General features: G+C 41.7%; 1 protein-coding gene across 5 annotated transcripts in view; it reads left to right on the top strand.

Annotated features, from left to right (window-relative positions):
* Positions 1-2604: 2604 nt before the first annotated feature.
* The window catches only part of WDR20 (WD repeat domain 20), a 46004-nt gene continuing 29039 nt past the window's right edge, over positions 2605-19569 (top strand). For 4 of the 5 annotated variants that reach the window (XR_010080595.1, XR_010080596.1, XM_063399388.1 and 1 more), the window contains exon 1: positions 2606-2908. Coding sequence is in view for 3 of the 5 variants with exons in the window: in XM_063399388.1 (XP_063255458.1) it covers positions 2660-2908 (249 nt within the window). In the remaining 2 variants the exon portion in view is untranslated. Of the gene's footprint in view, positions 2909-19569 lie in introns of all 5 variants that reach the window. The other variant, XM_063399386.1, reaches the window with a different exon arrangement.

Genomic DNA, 19569 nt, shown 5'->3' on the forward strand with positions numbered 1-19569 from the left:
TTCAAAGTGATCTATCCAATGTTGTCAGTGGGTAATGAATAAGACGTACTCAGTATGCCTGCTTGGAGCAACACTTTAAAAAAAATTGTTGTTGTAACATCCTGATCTGTTTGGACTATTACTATTTAGAGATCCTTGTTGTTCTGCTCTTCTTTGGTGATTGAAAATATTCTTTCTCTTGGGAAGTCCATTAATGAAATTTCTTTATGAAGAAATCACTCTTAAGATGATTTTTAAAATATTGCAGGTCTGCTTACCTACTTTATGTGCTTTTAGGAGGTCATCAATACCATCTGGCAGGACTGGCTGACAAGCTGACAAGATTATTGGTCATTATTGATTGGCTTTATCTTAAGAATTTCAAGCAAGTCTTCAATACCTGGCCTTTTAGAAGTCTAATTATTTGTACTTGTTCAGATATTTACGTAGATACATACTCTGTTCTGGAGATCTTTGGCTGTTTCATATCCCTTAGCTATCTTTTACTAATATTTTGATAGTCAGCAGCAAGACATTATTCAGCTACAAACAAAATCTCTTTGAACTAAATTGACTTGAAACTAAATCCCTTTAACCCCCTGCAGTCCGGAAGACTGAGTGGATTTCTTCAGCTGAGCTATCTAATGGAAACAAGGAAGGTCCTGCTGTCCGTTCCCTTAAGCAGTGTTCTTCGTTTAACCATATTCATTTCACATTTGCAAGGAGTTTAATTCTCTATCCATTTACTTTTCTGAAATGGCTCCTCATGAGGTCAGGAGAGCACTGTGGCTGGTACAGGAAGGAGCAGCAGCAGATAGACATAGTCCAGAAAGAAGAGAGCAGGACAATGCCTTTGGTAGCAGCCACATTAGAACCACACAGCTACAGAAGGAAACTATGCCTTGAAAGTGTGTTTTTTATAGTTAACATAAGATGATCAAATTCTGTGCTGCTTATCTTCCCCTACTCACGCATTCCCAACTCCTCCCTTATTTTGTCTCCAGCAGTTCTGTGGTGAGTTGAATCAACCTGGTTGCTGATCAACACTTTGCTTACCTGAGAACTCATAATTTCTCTCTGTGTGTTGATTTGCAGGTGGATCTGACTCATCCTTTGGTTGCATGATTACTAGAACTGATGCAAGGCAGGTAATGGAAATACCTGTAGAGGAGGGGCCAAAACCTTTTTTTACAGCTGGAGATGAGTTTTAGATCAGTTTGAGCCTGTCATGACGCTGTAGCCAGACAAACTCTTAAAGCTGAAACTGCTGTCAGAAGAAACAGTCCTGCCTCCCTGCCCAGTGAATGCAGTCCTTCCCAACCCTGTGCCACCTCCACCTGATATTGATCTGGTTCACCATGCAACACAGCTTGGCTGCATGGCTGCAGGATGATCAGAACAATGAGGTGAGTGATCCGATAACCAGTTTTTCAGGTTCACACCTCAGGCCAACTCCCAGGCCTGGCTGTGCCTGCAGCAGGTTGGAGGCTGGTGCAGAGCTGGAGGGATGGAAGAACCATCTCCATCAGGGACAGCCTGACCTTGGCATGAAGAGTCAAAGTACAGCTGCACACCTGGATTTGCTGTCGCTAAACTGACAGACTCTCGCAGCAGGAACCTCACCAGGCTTCCAGACACTGACAAGCACCCTGCGAGCAAAGCTGGCTGGGGCCATGGCAAACGAGCCAATGGAGGCGGCCAGGGTTGTGATGCCTCACCGTGATGTGAGCAGGGGCTCTCACCTGGGAGCCATTGCCAAACCCAGCGCTGCACATGGACACCTCTCAGGCCTGATCTGGCACCTCCAGCAGCGGGGACCACCTCACCCCGTGCTGTGCTGGCACAGATGCCTGTATCCTTAGGTGGCAGGTGGCTGTGGGCACACAAAGGCCCTGCTCATGACCCCCTCGCCCCTCTGTCCCATCCCCCAGAGCAGCTGCCCCGTGGTGCCACCATGCTGGGTGACCCTGCTGAGGCCACATCGGCAGTGCCGTGTCCAGTCCTGGGCTCTGCAGCGCGAGAGGGACATGGAACTCCTGGACTGCGTCCAGTGGAGAGCTACAAAAGCGATTAAAGGACTGGAGTATCTCTCTTACGAGGAAAGGCGATGGAGCTGGACCTGTCCCGCCTCGAGAGAAGCTGACTGAGGGGACCTCACCAATGCGTACAAATATCTAAAGGAGGAGTATCAGAGATGGAACCAGGTCTTCTCGGTGGTGCCACGGGCAGAAAGTGATGCACAGGAAGTTCCACCCGAACATGAGGAAGAACTTCTTTACTATGCAGTGACCATGCACTGGAACGGGTTGCCCATAGAGGGTGTGGAGTCCCGCTCACTGGAGACATCTCGTAGCGCTCTGGACGCAGTCCTGCGCTCCGGGATGACCCCGGTGGGGCACGGAGGCCGAGCTGAGCACGGCACCCCCCGCTCTCCCTCACAGCCCGCCCCCCCTCGGGCACTCCGTGACTCCCGCCCCAGGCCCCGCCCCCACCGCGAGCCGCGCCCCTTTCCCCGCCCCCCCGGCGCGCGGGCCCGGCGCGCGCGCAGTCGCGCGGTAAACAGGCCCCGCCGGCCCCGCCCCCGCGTGTCGCCCCCGCGCGCAGGGGCCGCGCTCGCGCCGGCGGCTGCGCAGTGTCGGCACATCCGGGCACTGGGGCAGGATGAGCGCTCCTTTCCAAGATGGCGGCGGAGGGAGGTGGGAAGGAGATGAACGAGATTAAGACCCAGTTCACCACTCGGGAGGGGCTGTACAAGCTGCTGAGCCACTCGGAGTACAGCCGGCCTAACCGCGTGCCCTTCAACTCGCAGGGCTCCAACCCCGTCCGCGTCTCCTTCGTCAACGTCAACGACCAGAGCGGCAACGGGGACCGGCTCTGCTTCAATGTGGGCCGGGAGCTCTACTTCTACATCTACAAGGGGGTCCGCAAGGTACTGGGGCTCCCCCGCCGGGATGGGGCGGGGAGTGGCGGGGGCTCCGCGCCGCCCGCCCGCCGGGGTGCGGGAGCCCCGGGGCCGCGGGGCCGCGCCGGGGGCGGGGGGCAGAGGCCGGGCCGCCCCTCCCTCGCTGTCCCCGCTCCCCGCGGCCGGGGCCCGCCGGCTCCTCGGCTCCAGCCGATCTCCCCATCAACCAGGTGGCGGCTGGGGACGGCGAGAGTAGGCCTGGGCCGAGGGCGGTGTGAGGGCATCGGCGCTGAGTCGGTGCTCAGGGCTGCTCCAGATACGGTGTCACCGACGGGAGTTGTGTGTGTGGGCCCTGTGCGGGGATGCGGTCGCTTGAGCCCTCCTTGTGCGGGAATGAGGGTTGGCTTTCCCTCCCTGGGCCTCCTTCACCTGCTGCTTCAGGTCAGAATTTGCTGGACACACTAATGCCTGTTGTGATTATGGTGGTGTCAAATCCCTGCTTCCAGGATCTTCTAGCTTTGGCTGCGTGGCTAAAGCATTCAGTGCAATTTTAGGCCTTTGTTATGACTTAGAAGTGTGGGTTGATTTTAGAATTGTTTCTAAATGGGAGCGGTGCAATGAGATGAGTCTTAAATACCAGATAATTGACAGAAAGTTGCTTTCGCAGGAACGAAAGATTGATGTACTTGAGAGAGAGACTCCTTGCTTGTCATTATTGAATGCAGGAGAGTGCATCCATTTGATCTCTGAGGTCACTGTATTTATGAACAAACCCTTGATTTTAGGGGATTCAGAGAACAATTTGGAATTTGTCGTGCTGGGTGAACACATGTTAGTCCTAATAGATGTAAACACAGATATAATGAATGTCAGCTTTCTGTTTTGTTTCAAATAGTGGGCGTTCATTGTTTTACATGCTTGGGTCTCAGCTGCCGTCATGTGAGTACCTTGAACTCTTCCTGCTGTTAGCCCACCATTCCACATGGGATGAGGGCACAGAGCTGGAGACTCACACGAGCCTGTGCTCGTGGATGAGCGAGGAATTATACCTGAACCTGCTGTGTCCTAGGGTAGTGCCCCTAGCACTCCTACTTCATATAAAATGACAGCACCAGCAGGAGTTTAAAGTCTATGTGGTTTGTTGACTGTGACCTAACAGATCTGATATGTCTTGTATAATTATGTGGAAAAGTGTGTCTGTGCGCATTTTAGTTTCACCCTTTAATGAATTTTAATCATCTAGGGATGTTTCAAATAATGCTTGGACAATGGCTTCTTTAAGCATACAAGGAGTATTTAATATCAAACAGTATTGGCTGTTTACAAACAGTTGCTATCTTTACAAGGAATCCTGAGGAGCAGTATCTCTGAAAATCTATATCCTAAATTGTTGCCGTGTTTGGGTCCTGCTGTGTTTGTTTTTTCCATGCAAAGGAGCTGCAGAGTTCTCTCACTTAGCTCACAGAGCAGGTCTTCATGTAGTTTAGTAATGGTACATGTGATTCTTGCAAGTTCTCTTAGTCATCTCTTGCCACATATCTGAAAAATAAAAATCTAAAGCCTGGAACTTCGTTGACAATAAGGACTAGAATAATTATGTCAAATTACAGAAGTCTTCTTGAGCTGGGTATTTGGATATCTTTTTAGATGCTAAAAGCTACTGGTGTAATATAAAGTATCTGAGAAATTTGAGTTTCTGAACTCATGAGCTCTGAGGTGTTTATACCTGACAGTGTGAAATACTTTTTTCTCTGGATAGAGTAAAACATACACATTGTTAGAACAGAATTCATCTCAATGACCTTTTATGTTATTAATTGTCTAAAATAGTACTGTGTATTCTAAATGTATAATACTTTAGTGAAGTGAATCTAAAGAAAGAGCTTAAATCTGCAATACTTGCTGCTTTGGAATTGTTTTGGAACTTCAGTTGGAAGTAACTGTTTTGTCTCTGTATGAAAGTGAAACAGGAGCAGACTGACAGCCTGTCAACTGATCATGGGAACTTTTTAGAATCAAAAGTTCCATCTTGTGGCTATCATAAAGGGGAGAGAGCTATTGTTTCCTAAATGGACAGGATGTAATTCTGCCTTAAACTGAGCAGACTATCACCTTCTGTGTTCCTTCCTGTTCCTGGGAGCAGGATGGAGAGAAGGGTTTGATCAGTTTAAGACCAACCTATTTGTGCTCCTTGGCATAACGCTGATAACTTCAGTTTTAGCTGTTAGTTTATAATTATTTACATATCCCTTAAAAAATTCCCTGATTACTTTAAGGTCATGATTTTTATTCTGGCTAAGTCATATTAGAGTATTGAGTTGAATTTAATGAAGCTGTGCTGTGTGAATATATCAGCTGTGATTTTGTATTTTTATTTTTTCTCCCTTTTTTTTTTAATTTTTAAGACTTCTGTTCTTGATGGGAAAATGCTGTATTTTTCCTAAAATGAGTGAAAGATCCACCAGAACTGTATTTTAAGTGATTAGGTACTGACATAATTCTTGCATCAGTAATCTGTTGCAGATCAGTACACATTAAGGAAGAGTAACACTTAAGCCATGAATGACACTTGAGAATAAATAACGTAATATTGAGTCAAAGATACCACTTGGAAGGATATTTCTTAACATCAGTAGTGCTAATCTTTCTTCTTTTAGTTTCCCTTAAATCCTAAATGCTTTGTGTCTGCTATGTCTGGTTTGTAAGTCACCTTTTTAAGTGAACTCCTGGTGTGTGTGTTGTCTTAGGAGATTTAACTTACCTAAAGAAAAATGTTTCCAGGTAACCTTGATCCTTCTTCCAAGGCACTTGGTGAAGTTAGATCTGGCATCCAGGACTGTGATGTGGAGATTATCTATTTGTACTCCAATCCTAATGGTTTGGTTGAGAGACAAGAGTTTTGGACAGAATTTCAAGCTGACTCTAGAGACTTTTCAAAGCAAAAAGGGATTTTCTCCCAACTTCGTTCTTCACCTCTTTGAGAAGGAAGCTGAGCTTTTAGTATTTTATGTTTCCATGTTCCTACTAAATTTTACTATTGTCATGGAACATATTACTGTGTTTCATGTTTCCTGTGCCATACAAAGCACATCAGTTACGATCCAGTGCATTTTTTTAATAATGAAACATTGCCGCTGTCTTTGTGTTTATAAAGTAATGCAGATTTCCAGAAAACTCCTGTTTTCTGATTTGGATCCACTGGAGAAAGAAAGACACTGATGGACCTGTAGTTTAGTAAGAAGTTAAACTGTGATGGAATGAGATGTGGTTGCTTTACTCAGATAAGTATGTAATTGTTCTTAACTGCACTGAGTGTCAGTGGACTTTCCCTTTCAGTCCTCCTTTACTCTGGCTTTAAGGTCAGATGTGTGCAGTGATCTCTTAGTAACCAGAAGGGGTGATTTTCATGGAATCAGCTGATCTAGTGACAGCTGTAAGTGACGGAGTGGCAGTGTAGGATCCTCTTGGCAGCGTGCTCCCATCTCCTTGTCTTTGGCAGTGCTCAGCCTCTGGTTGAGCTAGTTCAGCTTGCTAAACCAGCAGCAAGAAGTCCTTGCAGTTTTTCTGGGCAGATTTCCTCTTGATTTGGTGAGTTGAGCAGTGTCATCTTGGTGTCCATTGGCACACTGTACTTGGAGTACAGTGACAGCAAGGAAAGGGTTGGAGGGGCACCACCCTCTTCAGTGCCCTGCACTGTCTGCTTGGATCCACTGCCTTAGGAGGTCTCTCCTGGATAAAGCCTCTGCTTCAGCTTAAGTCAGTTCTGGAATGATCTGTTCCTGAGGGATTGTTGACTTGATTTTGATTAAGAGACTTATAGGTGTTAAAGGAAGCTTTTCTTGTTATTTTAGGCATTTCCCTCTTCATGGAGTAACATTATAATGTAATAATTCAAAAATTGTTCAAATTATGATGCTCTGATGCTCTTGGTGGGTTGCTTTTTCCTGCAGCCCCTAATCAGGGGCAAGGGCTGTTACTTGATTTTTGCTTGTGAGACAGTCTTGAAGGACTTAAATATGGTTTGTGGCTAGCTTTGCAAAATGATTTATTAGTTGATCCATCAGGCTGGAAAAGGGGAGTGCTATATCCTCTTCCTTGCCGTAGGAATGACTGACAAGGCAGGGCTTTCCACATTGCTGCTGACATTAACTCTCAAGTCCTTTTCCCTTCCTGCTAGGAAGCTTGTGCATTTTCCTTTTAGAAGTTGTGTGTGTGATGATGTGTTATTCTCCATATGTTGTAGAAGTTTCTGGGAAAATGAATCTGTAGCTGTCATTGCAATACAAGTACATATTAGCAATAGTATTGCATGGTGCACTGTCCTAATTTTTATGTAATATATTGGCAAGTTAGGAAATCTGAATGTATAGTTTAGCTTATTACATGATGTAAAACCTTTTGCATTGGTGTTAAATTCTGGCTCTCTACTCTTTGCTAATGTGTGGCAGACTTTCTTAACATTGGTTGTTTCATTTTTTGAAGTTGCCTTGTTGGAAGGAGAGGCTTTGCCTTTAGTGTGACTTTTTTCTTGCAGCTACCTAAAGCAGCAGTCTGTTAATAACTGGAATATTACAGTGTGTTGCGGTAGTGTTGGATTAGGAACATACATAGATGATAAGCACAGGTTGATGGAGGCATGGAGGGCAGAATTTGTTGACTGTCTTTTTAAGCTTTTGTTGAGCAAGTGTCTTGGAAATTACATTTGTACTAGGATGAAAATAATCTTGTATCTCAACTTCTTTTATTGAGAATTGGCATACTGGTAGTCCCTGCTTATCAGTAAAAAGACTGATGTATAGTATTCCTTCCTTTGCAGTTCTCAAAATTACTTTTTGTTATGTCTGGCGTGATTTGTTGTGCAGCTGAGGAGAGTTATCCTTGGTGGTGACTTTCATTCCATAGACTGTTCACCTGGGAACTTGTTGCAATGACAGAATGATAATAGGTGACATTTGTCATTGTGCTTAATATATTGCTCTGAGAAGAGGCAGTTCTAGGTTGGAAGCTGGGATGTGTGGAGAAAACCATCACATTTTCTCAAGATGTGGTGGGAATTTATATTGCTGTATAAGTATATAAGCTGTGTCAGGCCTCTGAAAATGATGTACATTTTAATAACATATGAGCTCTAAAAATGCTGAGGTTTGTAGGGATCTTGAAAGATAGCGTATGTGTGAAGCAGAGGAGATATACCTGCATCTTAGTGACCTGTTCTTACACTTGCAGTAACGAGAATTCCACACTTCCCTTCAATAACTTTTTTTGGTGTTAGTTCTCTTCTTCCTCCAGTATCTGACTAAACTTCTCAGTCAGGGGAAAAATAGAGAAAGCAAATCAGGCTGAGTGCAGTTATTTAATATGGACATAGAGGACAGTTGACTGTTGCCTTTGGCTTTTGCATATTTAAAAACTTGTTAATTTGTTTGCTCGGTTTTCCTAAGGTAAATAAATCTAGCTCTTTAAACCATTCTTCTCGGCTCATGAGTTCCAAATGTTTCATTGCTCTCCTCAGTTGGCTTCTGTTGTCTTGTATTAGTGGTACTTAAACCAGACCTAGACCCAGTGCATGCATGTGACTTCAGTACAGAGCAAGGGAGAATCGTTGCTTGCTGTGTCTGTCTTCTAATATTCTTGCTAACATATTGAATAGTGTTGACATTTTTGAATCCTTCTTATAGTGATGACTCACTTGGATTGTTTCTTATATTGCTGCTTTTCTCCATTTTTATCCATGCCTTGATTTTTGTTGATGTTTGTAAATGCCATGTAACATTTTCATTGAATTTTGTTTTATTAAGATTATTAGAGGATTGTTTTATTTCCAGTTCTGTGCTGCTTAGTGCAAAAAATCCTTCCCGTCTTAATGTCTTCACAAATTTGATGTGTACTCTCACATTCATATTCATGAAAATCTCACAGAGAACTTAAAAATCGTGTTGGATTTGCTGCTGATGTTTCACATTTCTCAGGTGTGCTGGATGTGACTCTGTTCTGTCCCCTTTAAAAGACTGAAGATTTCTTTTTTTTCGAGAAATCTCTTAATCTCTTTCTGAGTTTTTTTTCTTTGTGTTGGATAATAGTTGTTACATTGGGACTGGACTAGCCAGTCTCATGGAGATGTTGTGGCTACATCAGTAATACTTTACCTCTTGATCTGTGGTTGTGAAGCTATTTGAGAGACTCCTGGAAATCTGTTTCAGATGTTTAATGGATGGATATATATACCACTTCGAGTTTTGTGATGTAGATAGATACTATCTTTCCTAATTCTAGCTGGGCTTTACTAAGGACTGACAGACTTGTTACAAAATACTCCTGAAGTCTTTCCTGAAGGGTAGAATTTTTAGTAATGCCTTTTTTTTTTTTTCAACAACACTGCTGAAGGAAACAGTGAAGAGTTAATGTAGATTACTGATGTGTAGGTAGCTTTCAGTGTTTAATTTTGTTACAAGGCTTACATAGAGCAACTAGGACTGGCTAGAGTAAGATAAAAAGACTAAAAAGCTGCTTTAAAATGACAGTTACACTGTTAAATGTTTCTTGCTCTGGAGTAAGATGAAATATCTATGCTTGGCAGAGCTTGCAAGATGATTTTTGTGTAGGAAATGCTATTAGTCTGTAGTGCTTTTTCTTGTCCCTGTGTTTCAGGCCCATATCACAACTCTTTGACTTCAGTGAGCTCCAGCCCTGCGCTGGCTGAAGGATTGCTCTCTGAGGTAACAGCTCCTTTGTCCATGACTGCCTGTTTGGCCGGTGTGTTTGACAGTGAAGGCTGGGCTGGCCAAACTCCCATGCTGGGATGCAGTATTTTATACGCTGGGAGTTTCTGTGTGTGTCTTTGGTTGGAGTTTTTTTTTGCCACAGCAGTTATAATTTTGGGAGTTTTTGTTTTGTATTGAAGTGCATTTGTGGTAATATTGCACTTACGTGAATTCATTTGGGGAAATTAGGTTAGTGTAAAGCCAATAATTGTGGCACTTATTCTTTGCAGACTGACAAAATTTTGGTCATAATGCTTCACAGATGCAAAGAGGGGTCATTTGTAACAAACACTCCTGTGCCTGTGGAAAGTGTTACGGGGCAGCTTTGTCAGAATATTTATAAAAGTATTGTGCTATGTTCTTAAGCTACAAGGAGTTTGAATTATACATTGACGTCTGGGAGTCTGCAAAACATTTAAATAGTTAACTGTTAAATGTTAAAAGTTACATTGAAGGTGCCTCAAACTCTAATTAAAGGCTGCCTAGACCCACCTCTGAGAGGATTGCCAGCCATAATTGTCTTGTTTGACATTCTAGAATCAAATTTAATGCCCTAGTTTGAACTATTATTGTAGTTTTCTGGCTAAAGGGAACCATCTGAAGTACTTTCCTCTGAAGGACGTGTACCCAAAGGCCACTTGCTATCCAGTTGTCATGACTATGAGTTCGCACTTGGACAAATTATTATTTGAAAGTGGTGTCATTTCATGCAAAATAATGCCTAATATTTCCATTATCTGGCCTCTTAGAAGGCTTAAGGAAAAGAAACAGTAACATTAAATGTGCTATACTTTAAGTAATAATATTTGGTTGCAGGTTCCTTCTGGGAAGTCGAGTATTTTTCCTTCCTTACCTCACTCCACTTTTAGGCCCAAGTGAATAGACAGCCCATTTTTTAGCATCTGCATCCCACTCATTTCTTGCCCCTTAAAACAAAGCAGCTGCTGTTGCCTGTTTGGCTCCTGTTGAGCAGCTGTTGTGCAGTGGATGCAGCCCCTGGTCTTTGTGGGCAGGACCACCAGCTGCTGCAATTGAAACCTTTCCAGTGGCACTGTTGTAACTTGCCTTGGGATTTCTTGTGCATTATTCAGTCCAGCTGTTCATAATGGAATGACAGATCTCTAATAGATGCGTTCTGCAAATTGATTTCAGTTTTGGTTTACCAGCTATTCATTCTTTAATTTCATGAGTTAATCATAATGTTTACATGTGGCTGTAATGGTAAAAAAATAATGTTTATAATTTTTTATTACTACTTTTTAATTCCATGTGGGATTGGCATGTGACTGTATTAAGATGTTGTTGGTTTAATAGTGTATAATTTTTGTATAACTAGAGATTGTACAGTGCTGTGTCAGGCAAAATACTAGTCTAAGGAAGAAATTTAGCTTAGGAGTACTCTGGTATATGGAGAAAACATTGCATGTTATGAACAAACTTCATTATCCCCAGTTTCCTAGTAATTAAAGAAATATTATTTAGCAGGAGTTTTAGAGGTATTTTTTCGAGGAAGTGATATCATGTGAAAGTTGGAGAGGACTCAAGTTTATGGTTTTAATGCTCTGTTTCAGCTAAAGAAAGGGGGAGCAATGACAACAGGAGAGAGATGGATACTAATATACATGGAACTGTGTGTTAAAAACCCACAAGGCTGCTGAAAAAAACCTAATTAAACAATGCCTAAAGGACACTTTAGCCTGCCCAGGGCTACAGTCACAGGGATAGCTCTGTGAAGCTGAGTAACATAAATGTCTTCTTTTCCTAACTTACAAACATAACCATAACAAATACTAAATCCTAAAAGTTGTAGTCTCATCCTATTTTAACTGTGGCAGTTTATTTCTAAGGATTTTTTGTATGGTTTTTCTAAGACCTCTAGAAAGGTTTTTTGCAGGTTTTCTTGGTATTCGAGGTGGATATTGGAGCATGACTTGATACATGTTTGAATCATTGAAAGGAAATTTTGGCACAAATTGTAAAGGATTTCTTTTGTCGTCTTGATTTTTCTGGTTTTCTGTTGGTAACTGTCAGTACTATAGAAAAAGAGTTTTGCACTGATTTGTTTTTTAAGTCATGTTACTAAGATTGAAGTTATAGTCTAGGGGTTTGGATTTGCATATTTTAGTGGTTTGAATGGAAAATACTGTCTCGTAACATCAACTTAATACTGCATTGTGAAGCCATAGATGAAAGCTTACTGTACATTTTTCTTCAGATTTTTGCCTTTCCTACAGAATAGCGAACAGTTGGATTTCGTTTTCAGACTTTATTTTTAAATGGAAGTATTTCTAGAGGTTGCTTGTCTTTAGCCTTTTTAATAAGATAGTGGGCCAGAGACCTGCAATAATTACCTGTTTGCACTTAAGGTGTCAAGAAGGTCTCTCTTTAAAAAAATAATTTATGAGGGCAGGAATAGTTGCCTGATTAGGCAATACCGCTTCTGAATTTTGGTATCATATACTGCCAAATGCAGTATTTCTTAGCTGTTTTGCAGCCCATTTTGCATAGTCATTTTGTGTCAGTTTGAATTATTACTTTACTGTCCATAAATAACTAAATAATAAAATTTTTAAAGTGTGCCTGTTCATTGTGATACATTGATCCAGTTTTTTTCCCAAAGAAGAATTTCAGAAATACAGGGTGCAGCTTGTAAAAGTGAGATGCTTGTATTGACTAGAGAATTATTGCTGTTTAATAATATGAGCTGTATATCTCAACAGGTGACTTCAAGAAATGTCTTGCTGTTACTTCAGTGTGAACTTGTGCTCCCTGCCCTCTAAAGGCGACTGTCCAGTTACATTCACATCAGTTTAACACAGGGGATGGCCTCTCCTGCCTTCAGCAGTGGAACTGTGGTTCCTTGTACAGAATAACTTCTGTCTGTGTGTCATGAACTGTTTGCTAACACCTTCAGAGTTTTAAGCTGCTGTTCCAGGTGACGTTTTTGACCTACCAGCGTTGGCAGAATAGCTTCTGTGCCAATGAAGTGACTGTTCAAGTGTAGTTCTGTGTTTTAGCCAAAATGCTGCCTCTGTAAATTCTCGAGATGGAACTGGGATGCTCAAGCGTGGGCACATGTTAGCACTTCTAAATCAGAAAGATGGGGCAAACAACTGTTCTGAAGAATTCAAACAAATGCCCAGGTTAAGGTGCCTTTAGTGGTGCTCAAGGTGATCCATACTTCTCATTTTTAGAGTGACAAAGTGCTGGTTACCAACGAGCTACTGCAGCATTCCAGAGGCAGCTTGCCCAGCTGCTCTGAGTGGTGCACTGTGACATCTCTGTTCCCTGTGAACAACAGGTGACACCTCGGACTGGCTTTGTGTGGCCAGTTCTGGGGGCTTCTCTTGGAAGCTGCTGGGAGAAGCCCAGGATGGAGCTGCTGCTGGCCAAGGCTGGGCCAGTCAGGAGTGGTAGTAACACCTCTGTGATAATATATTTAATGAGAGAAAAGTTATTGTGCTGGTGTATTTGCAGCCAGAGAAGAGCAGGGTGAGAACATGTGAGAGGAGGAGCTCTGCAGACACCAAGGTCACTGCAGAAGGAGAGGCAGGAGGTGCTGCAGGTGTCAGAGCTGAGCTTGCCCTGTGGCCCATGGTGAGAACCATGGTGATTCAGGCTGTGTTCCTGCAGCCCATGGAGGGCCACAGGGATGCAGATATCTGCCTGTGGAGCAGACCCACATCAGTGCAGGTGGATACCTGAGAGGAGGCTGTGAGCCTGCGGGAGGCCCAGGCTCCAGCAGGTTCCAGGACCCACGGAGGGAGGAGCCCATGCAGAGCAGGTTCCTGGCAGGACTTGGGACTCATGCTGGTGTAGGCTGTGCCTGAAGGACTCAGATAAGAAGGGTTCCTGGAGAACTCTGTCCTGTGGGACAGACCCCATGCTGGAGCAGGACAAGGACTCCTCTCTGAGCAGTGGCAGGAGCAATGTGTGATGAACTGACTGCCGCCCCCATTCCCTGTCTCCCTGTGCTACTGGGGTAGAGGAGGTAGAGCTAGGAAGAAGGGAAGGCTGGGGAGAAGGTAGTTTTAAGGTTTATTTTTACTTTTCATTATCCTGCTCTGATTTTCTTAGTAATAAATTCAGTTAATTTCCTCAAGTTGAGTCTGTTTTGCAATTCACCAGTAATAGGTGAGTGATCTCTTCCAGTCCTTAGCTCATGAACCTTTCAGTATATTGTTTTCTCCTCTGTACAGTTGGGGAGGGGAGTGGCAGGGCATCTTTGGTGGGTGTTGGCATCCAGCCAGGGTCAACCCACCACATACCTTCTCAAAAACATGTTGGACCAGCATTGATCTGGTTGATCTGTGTATTGTGTTTTGTTAGTGCTAAACTGAGAGAGGTGTTGTGTGTACCTAAGAGAGCCAAAGGGGAGTGCTAGTAAGATCAGGGCCTGGAGAAGCCCAGTCTCAGGAGCCTAGAAACAGTTTTTGCTGCGTTCTCTCTTCACTCATCTGGGATCTTTCTTAATTTCTATCTCCTCTGGTTGGTAGGTGTCTTGCAGCTGTGGCACTTGCAGTGCAAACTGATATAAAGGAGAGTTTAGATTTGGACAGTGTGCGAACATCAGTAATGGTTAAAGGTACAATTATTTTTGACAGCAGAGATCCCTGGTGTGCCTGGTGCCCATATCCGTGGGTGGGATGATTCAATAGCTGGGCTATGCTGGGTGTCCTCACAGTCTCCTGGGAGGACCTTTAGCAGGATGCCTGACATGCAGTCACTGGCCCCTCAGTGGGCAGCACTGTGTCTGTGAGGTCTGCCAGTGACAAAAGACAGTCTGATCACTCCCTCCTACACTTGAGACAAAAATCAGCCGGAGGAAACAGAGTGTTGTATGACCATTTGGTATGTGGAATACTTTTAGCCCTTTGATGGTAATTTCTAAAGAAAATTATTAATAGCAGGCAAAAGGTTGTGGGTTTTTTCCACATTATATCTATACCAGTGGAACTGCCAACACTTATTATTACTTAAAATATCTTAATACTTTGCTTACTTTAAAAGAAATATTTTTATTGCGAAAGCTAGTGCCTGAATTTGGAACATACTGCCTTTTGTTCTAAAAATTCTGAAGGAGGATTCTGTTTCTCAGACTGGGTGATATCCTAGAACTTGTACACATGGGATTGTGAGAAATCAGAGTTCACTATATTTGTTTTAGGGATTTGGTCCTTGATATTTTTTTACTAGTAGCTGTGTTTGTTTTCAACACTTTTCATCTTGTTGGGTTGGCTTGTAATAAAATGTCTTCAGCCCCAGAAAGAAGATGCATTGCAAATTAACAACTGCAGGACAATAGTTAGAGCAAATATGTTTTTTCATCTGTCTGTTACTGTATGTGACCCAAAAAGTATAAACCAATGGGCCTCATCCTGATTTTGGAGCACAGGTTTTACATTTGTGCAGTGTTTTTATTCATGTGACTTCGGTGGGACTGTTCTGGTGCTCTTAGGATAAGAGCCAGCTCCATCTTATTTTTAGTACTAAAGTAATTAGGGCTTTGTTCTAGTAATATTTTCTTAACATGCTGCAACATGATGGAATTACAGGCTTGATAAAAACACTGTATCAAAAATGTCCAGCATTCATGTGTGGCTTGCAAAATCCAACATTAGCCAGAAGAGAGATAATTTGGACTTGCTGGACAGACGTGACAGTGTTGCATTTGACTTCTATTGAGCTTTGTAATGAAAAATTATAAATTGATTAGCAATTAACTGCTACAGTGAAGTAAGTTTCCATAGCAACAAGGCAATGCAGGGTACAATTATTCAGACTGCTTTCCTTAGCAGATAATTTTTTCTTCCAAGCACTGAGTTTACACTGTTGGACTAAGACATTGTTTTGTTATAGCAACAGATAATCCTCAGCTTTTGCTGCTCTTGCCTTTTAATTTTTTTCCTTCCTAAAGAAATAACTTTTCCTCTTATGAGCTGAAGAGGGAATGGGAGAAACTTTGAGATAGATACAGAGTAGTAGAGCAGTGGGAACTCAACCTGCAACTATTTGCCTGTATATTACTAGTATAATGAATGGAGTTATATTGAATATATTATTATGCAGTATGAATTTCTATTCCACTTCTGCCTGTTGAGAAGTTTACATGAAACTGAACCTGGTCTAATTTAATAATAATGGTGATCATATAATAGCTTGCAAATTTCAAGTAAATAAATGTAGATAAGTTGTAATGCTGATTCCCTGAATCAGGCAGATTTTTTTGTTGTTATTCTTTTCGTGTTTAAAGTCTCTGTTTGTTTTTTTGGTTCAGTACTGTTGAATACCTTTAAGGAGAGGAATAGGCTACTTTAATCTTCACTCTTAAAATTGGAAAACATTAGGGTTTTGCCAAGGGACTGCAGGTGTTTGGGGTTTTTTTTGCCATAGAACACATTCATAAGGCCAACTTCAAAGTGTTACTATATTTTGATCTTTTTAAAGTTAGAGGAGATGAAGTTTTAAGAGCTTAAGTGATGAAGCTACAGCAGTCTTATTTTTTTAACAGGACACTTAGTTTTGTGTTAAGTATTTTAAAGATACCTCAGATGTCTGATCATGTGGAAGATAAAAGCAGTTTTTGCTTTTGTTAGTCAGCCTCAATGTTTGCTGTTGATAGGTATTGCACAAGTGCAGTTTTCCAATATTGTAACAATACCAATGTTTTAGAAAAGAAAAAAATAGGATTCAAGGGTAAAGTGAAAGTAATGACTGAGTGTGTGACTGACTAAGAGCACTGGTCCAACAGGTCAGGTAACTTCTGTGTGTGTGCATGGGGAGGAGGTGATCAGCTCAGAGATGACGCTGCCATTAAGTCATGCAATGTTTCCAGTTTGCTCTGTGTTTTTGGTGCCATCTAAAAGCTGTCTGCCAACTCTAATTTAAATAAGTGTTGCCTATAACAGGTATGGTTTTTTTAACCAGTTTTGCTTGCAGAGCTGGGCCAATTCAAACAAATTCGTAGTGAAAGTAACTTAGTAAGTGTTTAATAAGTATTGCAGCTGAGTGAACAGCTGCTGAATTGTGCCAGAATGTGTGGTTGTATTTGGTATCCATTTGATATTTACTTATCTATTTTCCTTATTTTAGTTTGTTTCTTACATCTAGTACATGTAATATCTCTGTTAAGCTCATCTGAATTATGCCTCACTCAGTGTTAAAAACAGGTGAGAAAGGACTGATTGTAAGTGTAGGCAACAGTGTGACTAGACTGGAGGAGTAGGAGGAGATGTAGGGATCCACTGGAGAATAAGGAGCAAGAGGGAGATCAGAAAGGTAACGATTACATTTTTACTTTAGAGCTATGAATCTGTTATAAGGTACTAAATTGTAAGTATTGAGAAATGAATTATCGTTAACTAAGCATAAATATTAAGTGAGACTTGCGGAATAGTAATGATGAAGTCTAGTTAAGGAAAGAGATAATTGTTACAGTACACTTCATTTTCTCAGTTCCTCAAAAGTGAAGAGATTAAAATGTGTGCATCAGTGCCTTCCAGCCTTTACAGAGGGTGATGTGTTCTTTACACAGCTTGTGACAGTCCATAAGTAGTATTCCAGCACAAACTTTATTTAGTGCCTGTGAATATTTGGAATGCTCTGTGCTATTCTGAAATCAGTTGCTTTTTAATTCACTCTATTCCTAACAGTGAGAGTTTCTGCTAAAAACCTTCTGACTGCCTTTGGCTGAGTGATAGGCAGGTATTTTTACAAGGCTTATCCTGGATTGTACACAGAGAAAAACATGCAAGAGTGCTATTCAATACATACCCCACCACCACCACAACAAAAAAATCCCCTTTCAGTTTTAGCTTTTAAAATTCTTACGTTGTAGACTTCTGTGTTAGGGATTCTTTTTTGTTTTGCTAAAAATAAAATGTTGTCTCCCTGTGGTGGGAAAACATTAATGTATAGCGTGTATATATAGTCAGCTTTATTTGAAGTTCGGGTGCTCAGCCTTTGTAGTGTAACACTTTGGTAGTGAAGGAGAGTTGTAACTTACTACGTTCATGTCCTTGAGTGAAGTGGAAATTCAGATCCATATATTAGGTATTTAAAATGAGGGAATTTTAGAACTTGGAAATTCTGTTACAAAATGATCAGAGAATTAAAAGCTTAGTTCTTTATATCTTAGACAACCATTGGGAAGGGACTTTCAAGTTGATGTCTTCTAGGAGTGGTTTTGGAAATAATTTAATTGGTGATGCTGATACAGAGAAGCAAGAGCATGTACATGGTGCTCATAATAACTTTGGGACACTGTTCATAATCAGAGTTACTTTATAAGGAGAAACAAGCTGATATCACAAGCATAGATGAAGTCAAAATTCATTGAAAAAATCCTCAGGGAATTTTTGCTTCAGCAATAAAACTTTGAAAAGACGATAAATGGAGTGTAGTGTTGATTACAAGCTGAGCCAGCTTGTAATACAGCTGTTGAAGGCTGGAGGACATAAATGCAATTCAAAGATCTATCAAATGAGGTTTACCAATAGAAATAAAGAATGTCTTTAGTGTCATTGTACTAGACATTGAGAAGATGGCTTTAATATTGTATGAAATTCTGGTTGCTTGTGTTGAAGGTGATTTTTAACTCCTGCTACTAAAAGAGAATGGTGTCTAATGTAAAACTGGAGAAAGAAGTGTGTGATGTTGTTTTTCTGAGCAAAGCAATCACTAAATAGCCTTTTTGTCACACTTGCTAAAAGGAAGAAAGGAAAGAAGGGAGAGAATAAATAATACAAAACCTTCCCTGGATGTATGAGACATTACCAGATCTCCCACAAATTCCAGTCATGCAAAATTTACTAATAATTTAGAAGTAGCCTGCTTTTTGACCAGCCCTGCTGTAAGCAATTACTAATAGCTGAACTGCAGAATGAAAATACTGTGGTGTGATAGGCTGCAGACCCTAAGGGAAGTAAAGCATAGGTTTTAACAAGAGGCAGAATGTTTCCTCCAGAAGCTTCTTAGGGCTGAGCCAGATGAACAGAGGGAAGGCAATTTATTTTTAGTGATACAAATCCAACTCTCTGTGTGGTACCCAGTGAGGCCACCTCACTGGCTTTCAGATCAGGGAGGAAAGGACTATAAGAGACTGAGGAGCTGGAGGCAGTAATGATCAACGAAGAAATGGTTGTACAGCTCACTTGGCAGCTATCATGGAAAGAGCAGGAGATGTTTAATGGTAACCTGAATGGATGCTAGAGTATCTCAGTAGTTTTTGGGGAAGCTTTAGGAGGGGATTTTGCATTTTGTGTATTTTTGGAGGTGGTTTTCTATATTCTAAGTCTCCATTTATACAGCAGGCATTGAAGGTCAAAACTATTTTGTCCTGTCTTAAACCATGAGCAGAGTAAAGGATGAGATTTTCTTAACTAGTGACCAGCCAGCCAGTACCAGTCTTTTGTTGTTTTTTAAAAAAATCGTATGATGTAGTGAGACTGAAAAATAAGAGCAGTAAGCCTGTTGGGTTTCTTTTTCCGGTTTTCCTAATCTGTTTTGTACTTATTTTTATATAAAATTTTACTATGCTGAGGTATTTAGTAGGTTTTGTAGGAATTGGAAAAGATTTTGTGTGCTTAAACAGATGTTTTCTCATGATCCTGTGTTTGAGAGAAATGTTTGAAGAAAGATCTGTCTTCAAAATGGAAACTAAAAGAAGCAAGCAACTGTGCTTTGGCTTTGCCCTGCTAGTGTTAATCCTCAAACTTCAAGTGAGCCAGTTACCTGGCCCCTCTTGCACTGGAACAGAACAGTTTTCCATCATGGGAGCAAGCTTTAATGCAGGAAACATTCTCATTCAAATGTACTCCTGGAGCAAATTCTCCTTTCTGACATGAATGCAAACTCTTCTTTCACAGGGCAGAAGATAGTGTCAGATAGATGGAATATACTCCTTTTCTCACATCTGAGTGCATTCTC

This window comes from Prinia subflava, chromosome 5 (genome assembly GCF_021018805.1).
Source record: "Prinia subflava isolate CZ2003 ecotype Zambia chromosome 5, Cam_Psub_1.2, whole genome shotgun sequence".
Lineage (NCBI taxonomy): Eukaryota > Metazoa > Chordata > Aves > Passeriformes > Cisticolidae > Prinia > Prinia subflava.